Source organism: Carassius gibelio, chromosome A12 (assembly GCF_023724105.1).
Source record: "Carassius gibelio isolate Cgi1373 ecotype wild population from Czech Republic chromosome A12, carGib1.2-hapl.c, whole genome shotgun sequence".
Lineage (NCBI taxonomy): Eukaryota > Metazoa > Chordata > Actinopteri > Cypriniformes > Cyprinidae > Carassius > Carassius gibelio.
The window spans coordinates 7,580,333-7,594,307 of record NC_068382.1 but is presented as its reverse complement, the minus strand read 5'-3'; the positions used below and the strand labels follow the sequence as shown (position 1 = coordinate 7,594,307).

At 35.1% G+C, this 13,975-nt stretch overlaps 2 protein-coding genes across 3 annotated transcripts; both read left to right on the top strand.

Moving 5' to 3' along the window:
• Positions 1-570: 570 nt before the first annotated feature.
• LOC128025022 (leucine-rich glioma-inactivated protein 1) lies at positions 571-6,686 on the top strand. 2 transcript variants are annotated; one of them, XM_052610981.1, is made up of 8 exons: positions 571-1,230; positions 1,364-1,435; positions 2,996-3,067; positions 3,159-3,230; positions 3,519-3,590; positions 3,680-3,849; positions 4,993-5,157; positions 5,308-6,686. In XM_052610981.1, exons 1-8 carry the CDS (start codon positions 1,040-1,042, stop codon positions 6,123-6,125), a joined length of 1,632 nt encoding a protein of 543 aa, XP_052466941.1. In that variant the 5' UTR covers positions 571-1,039; the 3' UTR covers positions 6,126-6,686. The 2 variants fall into 2 exon arrangements, with proteins under 2 accessions (XP_052466941.1, XP_052466942.1); XM_052610982.1 differs by lacking the exon at positions 3,159-3,230.
• Positions 6,687-6,997: 311 nt separating this feature from the next.
• Positions 6,998-13,975, top strand: LOC128025023 (solute carrier family 35 member G1). Its single transcript, XM_052610983.1, has 3 exons — positions 6,998-7,382; positions 10,274-10,448; positions 12,136-13,975. The coding sequence occupies exons 1-3, from the start codon at positions 7,064-7,066 to the stop codon at positions 12,881-12,883; spliced, it is 1,242 nt and encodes a 413-aa protein (XP_052466943.1). The 5' UTR covers positions 6,998-7,063; the 3' UTR covers positions 12,884-13,975.

The following is a 13,975-nucleotide window of genomic DNA, read 5'->3' as shown; positions in this document are numbered from 1 at the left end:
TAATTCACAGTGCATTAACTAATGTTAACAAGCACAACTTTTGATTTGAATAATGCATTAGTAAATGTTGAAATTAACTTGAACTAAGACTTATAAATGCTGAAGAAGGATTGTTCTTGCTTAGTTCATGTTAACGAAAGTAGTTAACTAACATTAACTAATGGAACCTTATTCTAAAGTGTTACCAAACATCCTTATGGGCTTCCAAAAAGGAAAATCACATACGTAAAACTATTTAATAATAATATAATAGACTAATACAAATTTTGTGAATAATGTAAATGATATTTTATAGGCATGATCTATGGATCCTAAATAATCACTGTAGCGAACTAAAAGTATAAAAGTGAAGTGTTACCTTTACAATATTATTATACTAAATGTATAGCTAATACAGTACATTTAATGAATAATAATATAGAAAATGATTTCTTATTGTAATGCACTCTACACTATATATATATATATATATATATATATATATATATATATATATATATCGTAATTGAATTGTGGTATATATTTGATTCAAAGCAATACTATAAAAGAATAACAATAAAGCATTTAACAGCATAGTATTTCTTTCTAATTGCTTGAGGGGCGCAGGTGCATCACTCCAGAGCCTCATGAATATTCTCACTATCACTTACTCATGGAAATGGTTCATGCGCATTCACAGTAATAATAAAACCATTGGATGCCAGGTGGTACATCATGATGCGAGGGATTCTCCCAGGATCTGAAGAAATTGCTTGATGCTTTACTCCGCGTCGCCAACAGGAAAATATTTGATTTAAACATTTTTTTTTTCACAGCTTAAAAAAAATTCGGTTGTTTAGGCAAAATTGGTTTATTAACAAAATCAGCCTACAACTAAGGCAATTTGAGCCTGCTGGATATCATCATAGCAGAACGAATCGTTTGGATGAGCGCCTGACACCGAGACATAGACATTCATCACACGGACACAAGTGAAGGGAGGTGAGCAGCAGACCAGCACTCATCACTGGAGAAAACACCACAGCAGACTGAGGACAGAATGGGACATGCACACAGGGGCAGAAGAGGATACACTTTTGTGCTCTGGGTCGCCACGCTACTGCTGTTAGCGGAGAGCAGAAGAGGCAAACAGCCCAGATGCCCCTCTGAATGCACGTGCACCAAAGATAACGCCTTGTGTGAAAATGTGAGATCTGTGCCACACAGCTTCCCTCCCGATGTCGTCTCACTGTAAGTGTCCTGCTGTAATAATACTTTACATTATATTTCAGGACAATAGGGATTAATATAACACTATGCATGTGTCGTACACGTTTTGCATGCACTGTTTACATCTAAATAACACTGACTCTTTTCCTAACAGATCATTTGTGAAGTCTGGGTTCACTGAGATTGCAGGGGGAAGCTTTCTCCACACGCCATCCCTTCAGCTCCTGTGAGTTTCTGTCTGTGCTTTTTTCTTTATCAAGATGAGGTGATCACCATAGTCCAATGTTTGTTCTAAGCAATTACAGTCTGTCCCTCTTTAAAACGACCAGTTTGGGGACATTCTTCAGCGTGTCTAATTTCTCAAAGCCTTTAAATTGGTGTGAATATTATGCAATGCAGCTGCTCTGTGAGGGACACGACCCTGTCCTCTTGATAAACAAATAAGACAATCTAAAATCTCATTATAAAACACACCGACTTGCTCCCAATTTATAAAACACAAAACCTTAGAAATCTGTAGCGGTAAGGCTTGAAAGCGCCAAGTAATCTGTTTCTACATAAATGTAAATTTACACAATAGCAAATGCAAATCTGACCGCTAAATATGAGTCTTTTATGTTTTCTACCTGGTGTTTGGTCTGATTCTGTAATAACATGTAATCGGCACACACGGAAAGAATTTATAAGAAGATTATGTGAAAATACCAGTCTGGCTGAGTACAAGCGAGGCTAGAAATAATGTGTGACAGGGGTCTTTCAGCAATATAATTAAAAACAGAAAGGGATGCGGGGAGAACAAGAATGCTGATGTTATTTTGTGCTCATTGGGATGAAACTCATTGCCATATACTGATGTCTGGGGCTGATTTAACTTCTGATGGGAAAAATATGTGTGGTCACAGCTGTGGTTCTATTTTTTTTTTTTTTTTGTGTGTGTGTGTGTGTTAACAAATGAAACATTCCTTAAAGGAATAGTTTACCCAACAATGCAGAACAATTACGCACCCTCCTCATGCCATCCAAGATGTAGAAAAGTTTGTTTCTTCATCAGATTTAGAGAAATGTATCATTGCATCACTTGCTCAACAATGGATCCTCTGCAGTGAATGGGTGCCGTCAGAATAAGAGCTGATAATAACATCACAATAATCCACAAGGAATCCACACGACTCCAGTCCATCAATTAATGTCTTGCTAAGCAAAAAGCTGCATGTTTGTAAAAAAAAAAAAAAAAAAAAAAAATCCTTATTAAGATGTTTTAACTTTAAACAATAATCCATAATAACACTTCTTCCAGTGAAAAGGTCCATCTCCTGTTCTCCTCTCTCATTAAAATCCACTGTCATATTTGTTTAGAACTGTTCTTTGTTTAGACTGTTTTCGCTTGTAAACATTGCTTGATCTGTTTATATTTCTCTCCTGACTCGGACACGACGACATTTTCATCGGAGAAAGCAATATGCACAGAGGACTCGCATGCAATTCAATTTTCTTAACTTACAAACCCGCCACTGATGGACTGGAGAGGTGTGGATTACTTTGATGTTTTTTTTATCAGCTGTTTGGACTCTCATTCTGACGGCACCCATTCAATGCACTGCATTGGTGAGCAAGTGATGCAATCCTACATTTCTCCAAATCTGTTCCAATGACAAAACTCATCTCCATCTTGGACGACCTGAGGGTGAGTACATTTTCATCAAATTTTCAGTTTTGGGTGAAATGTCCCTTTAAAATCTGCTAAATCATATGAAACTATGCTTTGTTTTTCCCCATGACTTCTTAGATTGTTTACAGCCAATTCTTTCGATTCCATCAATGAAGATGCTTTCCAAGGCTTGCCACATCTGGAATATCTGTGAGTTTGATTTTCTATGTTTGAAACCGTCATCATTCAGTCATTTTAGATTATCTCTCAGTTTAAATATAAATGCAACACTCTGTTTTAGATTTATTGAAAACAACAAAATTGAGTCGATTTCGCCCCATGCTTTTAGAGGTTTGAAATCTCTCATTCACCTGTGAGTATATCGTTTTTGAACTATAAAATACATATACATTATTATAATATTTGATTTAATTAATTATCATTGTATATTAATATGCATTTTGTTTTGTAAATGTTAGAAAATGTATGCTCATGTTAGTTCACATCTGATGTTACAAGTTCTGTAGTAGTAAATGGTGAGATTAGCATTATCTGAAATAAATAAATGCTGTACAAATATTGTTCTTTCTTAGTTTGTTAACTGATGTTAACAATAAAAAACCTTTTTGTAAAGTGTTACCTCGTCATTTTTGTTTGCCAGGAGTCTTGCCTACAATAATCTTGAGACGTTGCCCAAAGATATTTTCAAAGGAATGGATGCCTTAACAAAAGTGTATGTAGCTATTTTACTGCTCTTGTCTAACTTTCTTGTTATATACAAGAAACCGTGATTTAAATATAATCTGTAAATGCACTGAGCAGGGATCTCAGAGGAAACATGTTCAGTTGTGACTGTAAGTTGAAGTGGCTGGTGGAATGGATGTATAGCACTAATGCAACGGTGGATCAGTTATACTGCAGTGGGCCTCCATCCTATCAAGGGAGGAAGATGAATGACCTGGTGCCTCAGTCTTTTGACTGCATTACAGCAGGTAAATGTGCACGAGTCCAACAGATTCTGGCTTTGAAAGAAGATGACCCTACACGTCTGCTGAAATGCTTAGAAATGCATTGTGTATAAATAAAAGGCATTAGATATTTACCTTTAAAATTTGTTTACATCACACGACATTCATAATTATTACATTTTACACCTGTAAAGTAAATCTCAAAATAACTTCAAATAGTATCAGGCTGATGTTTCTAATGGCCCATTGGTAATAAAGATAAAAATAATTAAAATTAACCTTTATTAATTAAAACCAAAACTAATTTTTTTGTTACTTGAAATAAAATAAAATAAAAATTAACTAAAATAAAAATTTTATTTTTATTTTTTATTTCAGCTAGTTGCCAAAGCAATATTTCTCATGTTTAAACTATTAAAATATCTATATCCATAATATCTATAATATAGATATATAGTTTTTAATTTAATTAAAAACTATATAGATACATTTTAAATTACTATTAAACTAAATTACTAAAACTTTAACTAAAATTTAAATAAAAACAGAAAATATTAAAACAAAATCTAATTAAAAATGTTAACAAAAAATATATTAGTATTATCAATGATACTAAAATAACACTGCCAGAGAGCACAATGGCTGATGAATTAAAAAAAAAAAAATGAAATTTAATTTAATCTTACGATTAAAAAAAATATGCTAAATGGCCAAATTTAAACCACAAACATTAATTGCACACACACACAATATGCCATTTGACACAGTTATAGGCAATAATCCAAAATTTTTAAAAAGAAATGATAAATTGGCTAATATATTTTCCATCAGCCTCAAATCTAAAAAAACATGTCAAGTAAAGTCAATTGTATTGGTATAGCATTTTACAATACAGATTGTTTCAAAGCCAATTTACAAAAAACTCGATGTTGTTAATTTTTTATAATATCTCAATTCCTAACTGTCCACATTTAGTGGTTTAGAACTGGGAAACATAACTCTGTGTGGCAACAATATAAGCAATCAAACTGTTGAGATTGCCTATGTGAGTGCACTGCTTGTATGTGGATAGCACTGATATATTTATAGTAGAGGCAAGTTTTATATTTTTGGTGATATGGTAATCTGTGAGAAAGGCTCTAATAACCGAATCTTTGTTTGCTGCAGAGTTTGCTTTGAAGAAAACCCTTGTATTTGAGTCCATATCTGTGGAGGCCTTTACGTTTGGGGATGATCAGAATGTTGTATATGCCCAGCCGTTCTCTGGAAGATGCAGCTTTATGGAATGGGACCACGTCAACATGGAGTTCAGAGCTTATGACACCATAGAGAGTGAGCATCACCCATCACACCTCCTACCAGAGTGCAATTCCACTCTGGACTGAATCCCCCAAAATCTGCACAGCCACAAAATGGATTAAAAAGGTCAATTTTAATGCAGAGATTGTTTGATTAATTAGATTTCCTTAAATGTCATTACAGGCACTTCTACAGTGGTGTGCAAGCCAATGGTCATCGATAACCACCTCTTCATCGTAGTCGCCCAACTTTTCGGCGGCTCTCATATTTACAAAATGGACAGCTCTGCCAATAAATTCATCAAAATCCAGGACATCGACATCTTGAAAATCAGAAAACCCAACGACATCGAGACTTTCCGTGTGGATGGCGAGTTCTTCTTTGTGATAGCGGACAGCTCGAAGGCCGGCTCCACCACAGTGTACAAGTGGAATGGCAATGGCTTCTACTCTCACCAATCTCTCCATCCCTGGTACCGTGACACGGACGTCGAGTATCTGGATATCGCAGGCAAGCCCCACCTTATTTTGTCTAGCAGCTCGCAGCGGCCCGTTATCTACCAGTGGAGCAGAGCCAAGAAGCAGTTCGACAGACGGACAGACATTCCAGAGATGGAGGACGTCTACGCCATAAAGCACTTCAAGGTGAAGGGGGAGCTGTTCATCTGTCTGACGCGCTTCATTGGCGACTCCAAGGTGATGAAGTGGGACGGCTCTATGTTCACAGAGATACAGACAATGCCTTCGAGGGGATCCATGGTCTTCCAGCCCATCTCCATCAGCAACTGGCAGTATGCCATCCTAGGCAGCGACTTCTCGCTAACGCAGGTCTATCAGTGGGACACCAAGAAGGGCCAGTTCATGCACCTCCAGGAGCTCAACGTCCAGGCGCCAAGAGCATTCTCGCTGATGTCCATTGACATCCGAGAGTTCCTGCTGGCGTCCAGCTTTAAAGGGAAGACGCAGATCTACGAGCACTTGATGATCGACCTAAGCAGTTAGGATGCTGGTTGAAAGCACAGAGAACCAGACCCTGACACAGATGAGCCTATTGTGAAACTACATGCATGATCTAGCCTAGTGCTAAAAATAATAATTCCAGATGAATGCCTCTCTAGAAACGCCCTTTGTGTCTTTCTCTGTTGTCACCATGTGTTCCGCACTTTTCATTTTTCCTGGGTTTTTTTTTGTCCCTTTCAACAAAAGCTATTGTTAACATTCTTGCCATGCAGTCACTAAAGAGGTATAATAAGGAAACAAAAAAGGTCAAATCAGTTAACTGTTGACTTAATAACAACCTGCCAAATAAACTGTTTACATTTTTACAGTGATGTAAATAGCCATTTTTAACTTTTTTAAACAAAACCGTCCTGTTGTTCCACATTGTGTGTGACAAGTTTTGACTCAGCATTTTTTTTTTTTTCAATAATCAGAATGCAATAAACTTAGATTTAGCTCAGATATTGAGGTAAAGTAAATGTGGGAAGGAAGCTTAGTCGTTTAATGGTACTTGTTTTGTTTTTGTTTGTTTGGCTAGAACCAATAAAACCTTAAGAAATACGAGCCTGCTTTGTCGTGATGCATGAATTGCGTTAAAGTGTGAATCTCAGGTATTTAACCTGTCAAAAACGTTCCTAAACGCTTTGTTTTCATTAAGCTAAATATTATTTGGCGACTCAAGAGAATATGTGACCGTGTTCTCATGTCATCGACGCTGAAGTAGCCCACGTGTGTGTTTCTTTATTCTCTGTGAAACGTCATTGTCGTCCAACAGCTCTTCAAACGCGTTTTGTCTTCCTCTAGCGGCAGAGGAACGCAACCCACTCTTTCTTTGAATCAGGTTAATTATTTAACTTGTTGCTCGGTACCATTTCTACCCCAAGGCAACCGTGTGTCAAGACGCGTGGTCAAGGTATGCCAAGCAGCTGTTGTCCTCTGTCATGGGTGATATTAGACAGCGCAATGGCTCTTTGAGTAATAATGACACAGATTTATCTGTCGTCCCTTATAGAGCGGATAACATCAGGGTGCTTTATCATAAAGTTGACGATGGGGACGTTGGGGAGGAAATTGATTTGCAAACTCGATCAGAAGTGCCAGTGGACGCGGATGCTGACGCAGAAGATCGTCGGTGGGTCAATGTCACGGGGTTTTACCGGGTTTGTGTCCCGGTTTGCTGTAAGAGAAACGACCCTGACCGCGATGAGGAGGAGGATGATGATGGTGAGGAGGACACGGGGGCAAACACGGTTCAAAAAGGTAAACTGAGCTTAACTCTTACCCGGTGTCATTCATTAAAGACCTCCGATCCATCTATTTCTTCTCTGTTTCTGTTTCTACAGCTGTGTTTGACCTCTATGACACTTTTAGTCTCACAGTGTTACAGTCACCACAGTAATCGCGGTTCAGGACTTAATAAAAACTTGATTAATAATTACTTGATACTACTATAATAAATCTACCTGCCATAAATAAATAATTGAATTAATTTTGATATTTTCCTCAAACTTTTCTTAAACAAGGAAACCACAATGACTTGACAGTTTTAATAAAAGCTGTAGTAGCTATGAACCATGGCAAATTAAACGATTTGTTTATTTATTTTTGGCATATTGATTATCGTTTGTATAACCACAGTTTTCCTAAAAAAAATCTATGGTTAAACTGTGGTTACTGTAGCAAAACCATGATTAATTTGTGGTTACCATCGTTTAACTATAAAAACCATGTATTTGAAGTAAAACCGTGGTTCTGTAAGTTAGATAAAACCATTTAAGTGATTGCAGGTGGCCATGGTATCTTTCAAGAGTTTATTCTGTAAATCTGACTAGAACAGTTAAGTTGTATCAAACCTGTTACATACCATAGTTTCTTCTTTAAAAATTCCACCAATACTACTGTGAATCTATTAACTGTAGTAAGTGTAGAATAAATGGCAGGTTTACCATGGTAACTTTTTTTCTAAAAGCTAATGAGAACAGTTGCATTGTATCAAGCCCCTTACATACAGTTACCATAGTTTCCACCTTTAAATACAACAGTTACTGTAATTATTGATACAACTCCAATAAAGCTGTGGTAAATTGGTTTTAGAAACCTACCATCAATGATTTGACATGACTTTACAGTTTTGTACCAAACCCCTAACACACATTTACCCTTTGTATCTTTTTAAGAATACTTTAGATACTACAGTAAATCTGCGGACACTTTGTATTAGTAATATTCCCTTAAAATGAAACCTCAGTAAATCAGATTTTACCAACACAACATATTTCTGATTATTTCTTAATCTGTTTGAATGTAATCGCTTATCAATTTAATGTAGTAACTTAGATGAGTTAACATGGTAACTTCTTTTTATAAAAGCTGACAGAACAGTTACATTGTGTCAAGCCCCTTACACACAGTTACCACATTAACCATAGTTTCCACCTTAAAAAAAACTGTGGTTACTTATAGCCGCCTGTCAACCAAAAATAATGTTTATTCAGTTATTATTTCTACTGTTAAATTCTAAAAAGTTATGTAATTTATTTATGTATTTTTGATGACAGTGGTGGCTAATTAACCACAGTTGTGTGTACTGTAGTAAAATAAAGTACAACATGTCCCGTCCACTTTTCAGTAGTCTGGATTTCAGAAGTTTAAGAAATCAGTCTTTAGTGGTTTACAAGTAGAGTCGTTCAAAATTGGTTCCCCAATGGAGAAATGAATGGGATTTCTACTTCCGGAACCCAACTGTAACACTCTGTTATTGGAGACCATGGTAACTTTTGAAGGGGGAACATGTTACACTGTATCAGACTTAGCTGCTTTTCATACTGTATGACCACCAGGCAAGTACATCCTTACAAACCACTATAGAAGCTTGCTACAGTGTTTAATCCCGTTGTATTGCCATGATACTTTGATATACAGTATTGTACACCATGGTACTAAATGATTACCATATTCAAGTGTCATGTACATGGTATTTACATTGTATTTCTTAAAGTTCCTTTGTAATTTTAAGTTGTCATTTTGTCATCTGACAAAAAGAAAATAGCAGATTACATATTTTCACAGGGAGAGGTTAACCAGAAATCCTTGCCATTATGAAAAGTACTGGCTTTGTGGGATTACCACTTGTGAATCACAAAAGGAAACAGTATCTTTTTTCTTTCCATTGTGTTCTCTCTAAACAGTCAGGTGAAGTTCTTTGTTTTAACTCAAACCTGTATTTTTGAGTATGTGTTTTGTTTCAGGGCTCATGATCTTTGTGTGAGGCCAGGTCCTCAAGGGACATTTGATACAATTTGGCATTTAATCCAATGTTGGCAACCACACAACCTGACTGAGCACGTGCTCAGCTCACCGGCAGGTAGTAAAGTTGCGTTTGGTTGCGTAATCATTTCTGCCACATTTCATATCACTTCAGTGACTAAGTTAAACAGAATCGCCAACAGTGTGTTGAGATTCATGCTGTTTTGCTCCCTCCATCTCATTCCACACCAAGATCAAAATTCAGATCACTCCCCACAAAGCCAATTCATGCTGTGGACTTCTCATGTATCATTTCCATCATTTGTGCAAAAAACTATGGTGCTAAAGTGCTTTCATATTGTGCTCCTGTGACTAAAAAGTCCATTTAACATGGTAATTTAGTACTTTTATATATAAAAATCATTTAAAAAACAATGCAAAAATATCTCTTGAACTTGATTTAAATTTGTGTTAAAGAATTTTCCCATTGGAGCAATTTAAGCTTGAAGTACCTAAATGCAAATAATATTGTTGTGAATTCTGCTGTCAGTAAAAAGACAAAGGTTTAAATTTACTTACAGAAATTCAAACTCCAGTTTTGCAATTCAGCAAATCTGTAATTTCACAAATCATATCAATTTCTGTCATTCTGATTTTACTTACTGTGGTTGGTGGCCAAATTTAAATTCACACATAGGAATTGAAAAGGAACAAGTTCTGTAAATCCGAGTTTTCCTCAACCTGGGTCACAAGGATAATGTATTTTAATTATCTGCATTTAGCAAAAAAAAAAAAAAAAAAAAGGGCAGTCAAAACTATTAATTAATCAGCATACCATCCGATTTATGTGTAATTGACTTAACAGGTGTGATGTTAATAAGCTGTTTTGTTATGTTCATCCACAGAAAAAAAACCAGCGTGTCCAGGGCTGGGCCTCCTGTACACCTTGTTAGCATCTGTCTTCTTCTCCGCTGCGGCTCTTCTTGTGAAGAAAATTGAGGGGATGCATGCTATCGAAATCAGTGCGATTCGATGCTTCTTCCAGATGCTGTTCGTCATGCCAGCCATGATATATTATAAGTATGAATCTATCATACGAGTATGAATCTATAACACAAGTATAAATATGATATATAAAAAGTAAGAATCTATAATGCAAGTATGCATCTGATAAATTACAAGAATATATATATATATATATATATATATATATATATATATATATATATATATATATATATATATTAAAAGTATGAATGTATAATACGAATACAAATTGGATATATTACAAGTAAGAATATATAATACAAGTATGAATGTATAACGCAAGTATGAATCTGATACATTACAAGTTTTAATGTATAATACAAGAATGAATCGGATAAACTACAAGAATATATTATAAAAGTATGAAAGTATAATACAAGTATGAATCTGATAAACTACAAGAATATATAATAAAAGTATGAAAGTATAATACAAGTATGAATCTGATAAACTACAAGAATATATAATAAAAGTATGAAAGTATAATACAAGTATGAATCTGATAAACTACAAGAATATATAATAAAAGTATGAAAGTATAATACAAGTATGAATCTGATAAACTACAAGAATATATAATAAAAGTATGAAAGTATAATACAAGTATGAATCTGATAAACTACAAGAATATATAATAAAAGTATGAATGTATAATACGAATACAAATTGGATATATTACAAGTAAGAATATATAATACAAGTATGAATGTATAACGCAAGTATGAATCTGATACATTACAAGTTTTAATGTATAATACAAGAATGAATCGGATAAACTACAAGAATATATAATAAAAGTATGAAAGTATAATACAAGTATGAATCTGATATATTACAAGTAAGAATCTATAGTATGAAAGTATAATACAAGTATGAATCTGATATATTACAAGAATCTATAATAAAAGTAAGAATGTATAATACAAGTATGAATCTGATATATTACAAGTAAGAATCTATAGTATGAAAGTATAATTACAAGTAAGAATCTATAATAAAAGTATGAATGTATAATACAAGTATGAATCTGAAATATTACAAGTAAGATACTATAATACAAGTATGAATCTGATGTTACAGTTTGAATCTATAATTGAGATATAAATATGATGTAATACAATAATCTATATCTATCTGATATGATATAAGTAAGTCTTTATAATACAAGTATGAATCTGATATCATAAGACCTTTATAATACAAGTATGAATCTGATATATTAAAAGAATCCATAAAACAAGTATGAATCATATACATTTCCAAGTATCACACTAAAATACTGCTTGAGTTCAAATGTTTTAGCACCTCATTTGACAAAATTTCTCAAAAATTCAACACACTGCGCCTTTGACTTATTCTCAGTACGATCCATATTACAGTAATGTAATCACTGTATCTGAGTGAACAAATGTTCAATCTGACTTTGTGTGATATTTAAACATAAATTAGCTTGTAGATAATGCATCTTGACTTTAGTGTTTTTTTATCATATAAATTCAAAAGAACAATTAGAGAATTAGAAAATAACAAGATATGTCAATTTAAATTTGACTATTTGGGGGTAATTTACCAATGTTTACATGGCCCACCAGACAGCGCTCTAAGGCCCACTCTTTGAGAATCCCTGTACTAAACTATCAATCTCTTGACCCTGTAATTGGATTCAATATTCATTTGAATCCACAATGTGGCAATAACCTATATCCTTTTATTTTGTCAGTACTGGCTTTTTGGGACCAAGAAATATGCGAATCTACCTGTTCCTCAGAGGGTTCCTGGGCTCCAATGCCATGATCTTGTTGTATTATGCTGTTCTGCAGATGCCTCTAGCTGATGCCACAGTCATAATGTTCAGTAATCCAGTCTTCACAGCCTTGCTGGCTTGGATTTTTCTCAAGGAGAGGTGCACCATATGGGACTTAATTTTTACAGTGTTTACACTCACCGGCGTCATACTGATAGCCAGACCTCCTTTCCTCTTTGGTGGCAAGCTGTCTGGGATCGAAGGAGACTACACCAATCACATCAAAGGCACGGTGGCTGCCTTCATGGGGGCGATCGGAGCGGCTTGCACTATGGTCATCCTGAGAAAAATAGGGAAAAGTGTTCATTACTACCTCTCTGTGTGGTACTATGCAGTTATGGGACTCATCGAGTGTGTCGTTGTTTTGTTCATCTTGGATGAATGGACCATTCCGTCCTGCGGCTGGGACAGGTGGATGCTCATGGCCATCGGGGTGCTCGGGATAGCCGGCCAGACGTTCCTTACCAAAGCACTACAGATTGAGAAAGCAGGACCTGTTGCACTGATGAGGACTATGGATGTGGTCCTGGCGTTCATTCTGCAGTTCCTATTCCTCAGTCGCAAACCGACATGGTGGAGTCTGGGAGGAGCTCTGTGTGTGATTAGCAGCACTAGTGGGGTGGCCCTAAGGAAGTGGTATAACAGCACAAAAAATAAGAGCTGATTGCATATTATAGTGAGATGAAAAGAGATTTTATATGTTTGCTACAAATAACTGCTGCATTAGATACCAAAGAAGCTGTTTTACTGTAATAATGTACATCGAAAATCTTTGATTTTAGAAGCTTACTGTATGCAGTATGTACAGTACAGTATATGACAGTGTTTTTAGTGGTTTTGTACTTTCTTATTCTTTCATGAAGGCAAAATATTTTTTTTAATCAAGATACTACTGTTGAGACAGTATTGCTTTATCATATAGAGAGTATAGTAGACAACGTAATAATAGACTGCTGGTCAGGAGATGAGCTTGATGTGTAAAAAAACACCAAAAATGTCCGTTCCATCATTTTCTCACCCTTTAAAAGGAGATTTTTTTGATCCTCAAAGTCACTATTCCATACGTCCCCTGTGTATTCCATGATTTATTGTCTTTTGAAATATCTATCAAACTGTCCCTTTAAAAAACCCTTTGCACTTTCTCCTTGACGACGTACTGTTAACTGGCATTACTTTTGAAAGGAAGACTCAGGGTCAACAGTTTGTCTGAATATTTTTGCATGCTCAAATGTAGATTTGTTCTCTTAAGTTCTGAATTATATGTGCTTAAAGCTGAATATGCAATCAGTAATAAGTTCTGAACCTTGATGAAACACTTAAACTAGATTAATGCACAGGTTTGCTGTACAAATATTGGCCTGATATAGAATGAGTCAGACCTGTTTATTTATCGGACATGTGTCTTGGCGCAAAGATGAGTTATTGTGAGCTCTTCAGTTTGCTTTAACTTAACATTTATTTAATTTGATCATTTAATTTAAATCTGTTTGTTTAAACTGACCTAAAAGCACTTTACACTGACTTTTGTCAGTTTATCCTAATTGAAAGCACTATTACCGGTTTACTGATGCTTCACCAGCAATTTATGGACATGCTGCCTTAAGATTTTTTCTTTTATCTGATGATATTTTTCTTAACCCATTTATGTAAGAATAGATGCCTCTATATTATTTATTGAGACCTGCTGTAGATTTCATCTGGCATATTTATATGACATCTGAACTTTAGTAGTTGAAATAAATGAAAGATTCTTATA

Excerpts from the sequence above, each read along its gene's own strand:
- LOC128025023 (XM_052610983.1), top strand. The coding sequence starts at position 7,064 with ATGGGTGATATTAGACAGCGCAATGGCTCTTTGAGTAATAATGACACA. Across the intron at positions 7,383-10,273 it reads GGCAAACACGGTTCAAAAAG|AAAAAAAACCAGCGTGTCCA; the intron begins GTAAACTGAGCT and ends GTTCATCCACAG. Across the intron at positions 10,449-12,135 it reads CCAGCCATGATATATTATAA|TACTGGCTTTTTGGGACCAA; the intron begins GTATGAATCTAT and ends TTATTTTGTCAG.
- LOC128025022 (XM_052610981.1), top strand. The coding sequence starts at position 1,040 with ATGGGACATGCACACAGGGGCAGAAGAGGATACACTTTTGTGCTCTGG. Across the intron at positions 1,231-1,363 it reads CCTCCCGATGTCGTCTCACT|ATCATTTGTGAAGTCTGGGT; the intron begins GTAAGTGTCCTG and ends TTTTCCTAACAG. Across the intron at positions 3,850-4,992 it reads TTTTGACTGCATTACAGCAG|AGTTTGCTTTGAAGAAAACC; the intron begins GTAAATGTGCAC and ends TGTTTGCTGCAG.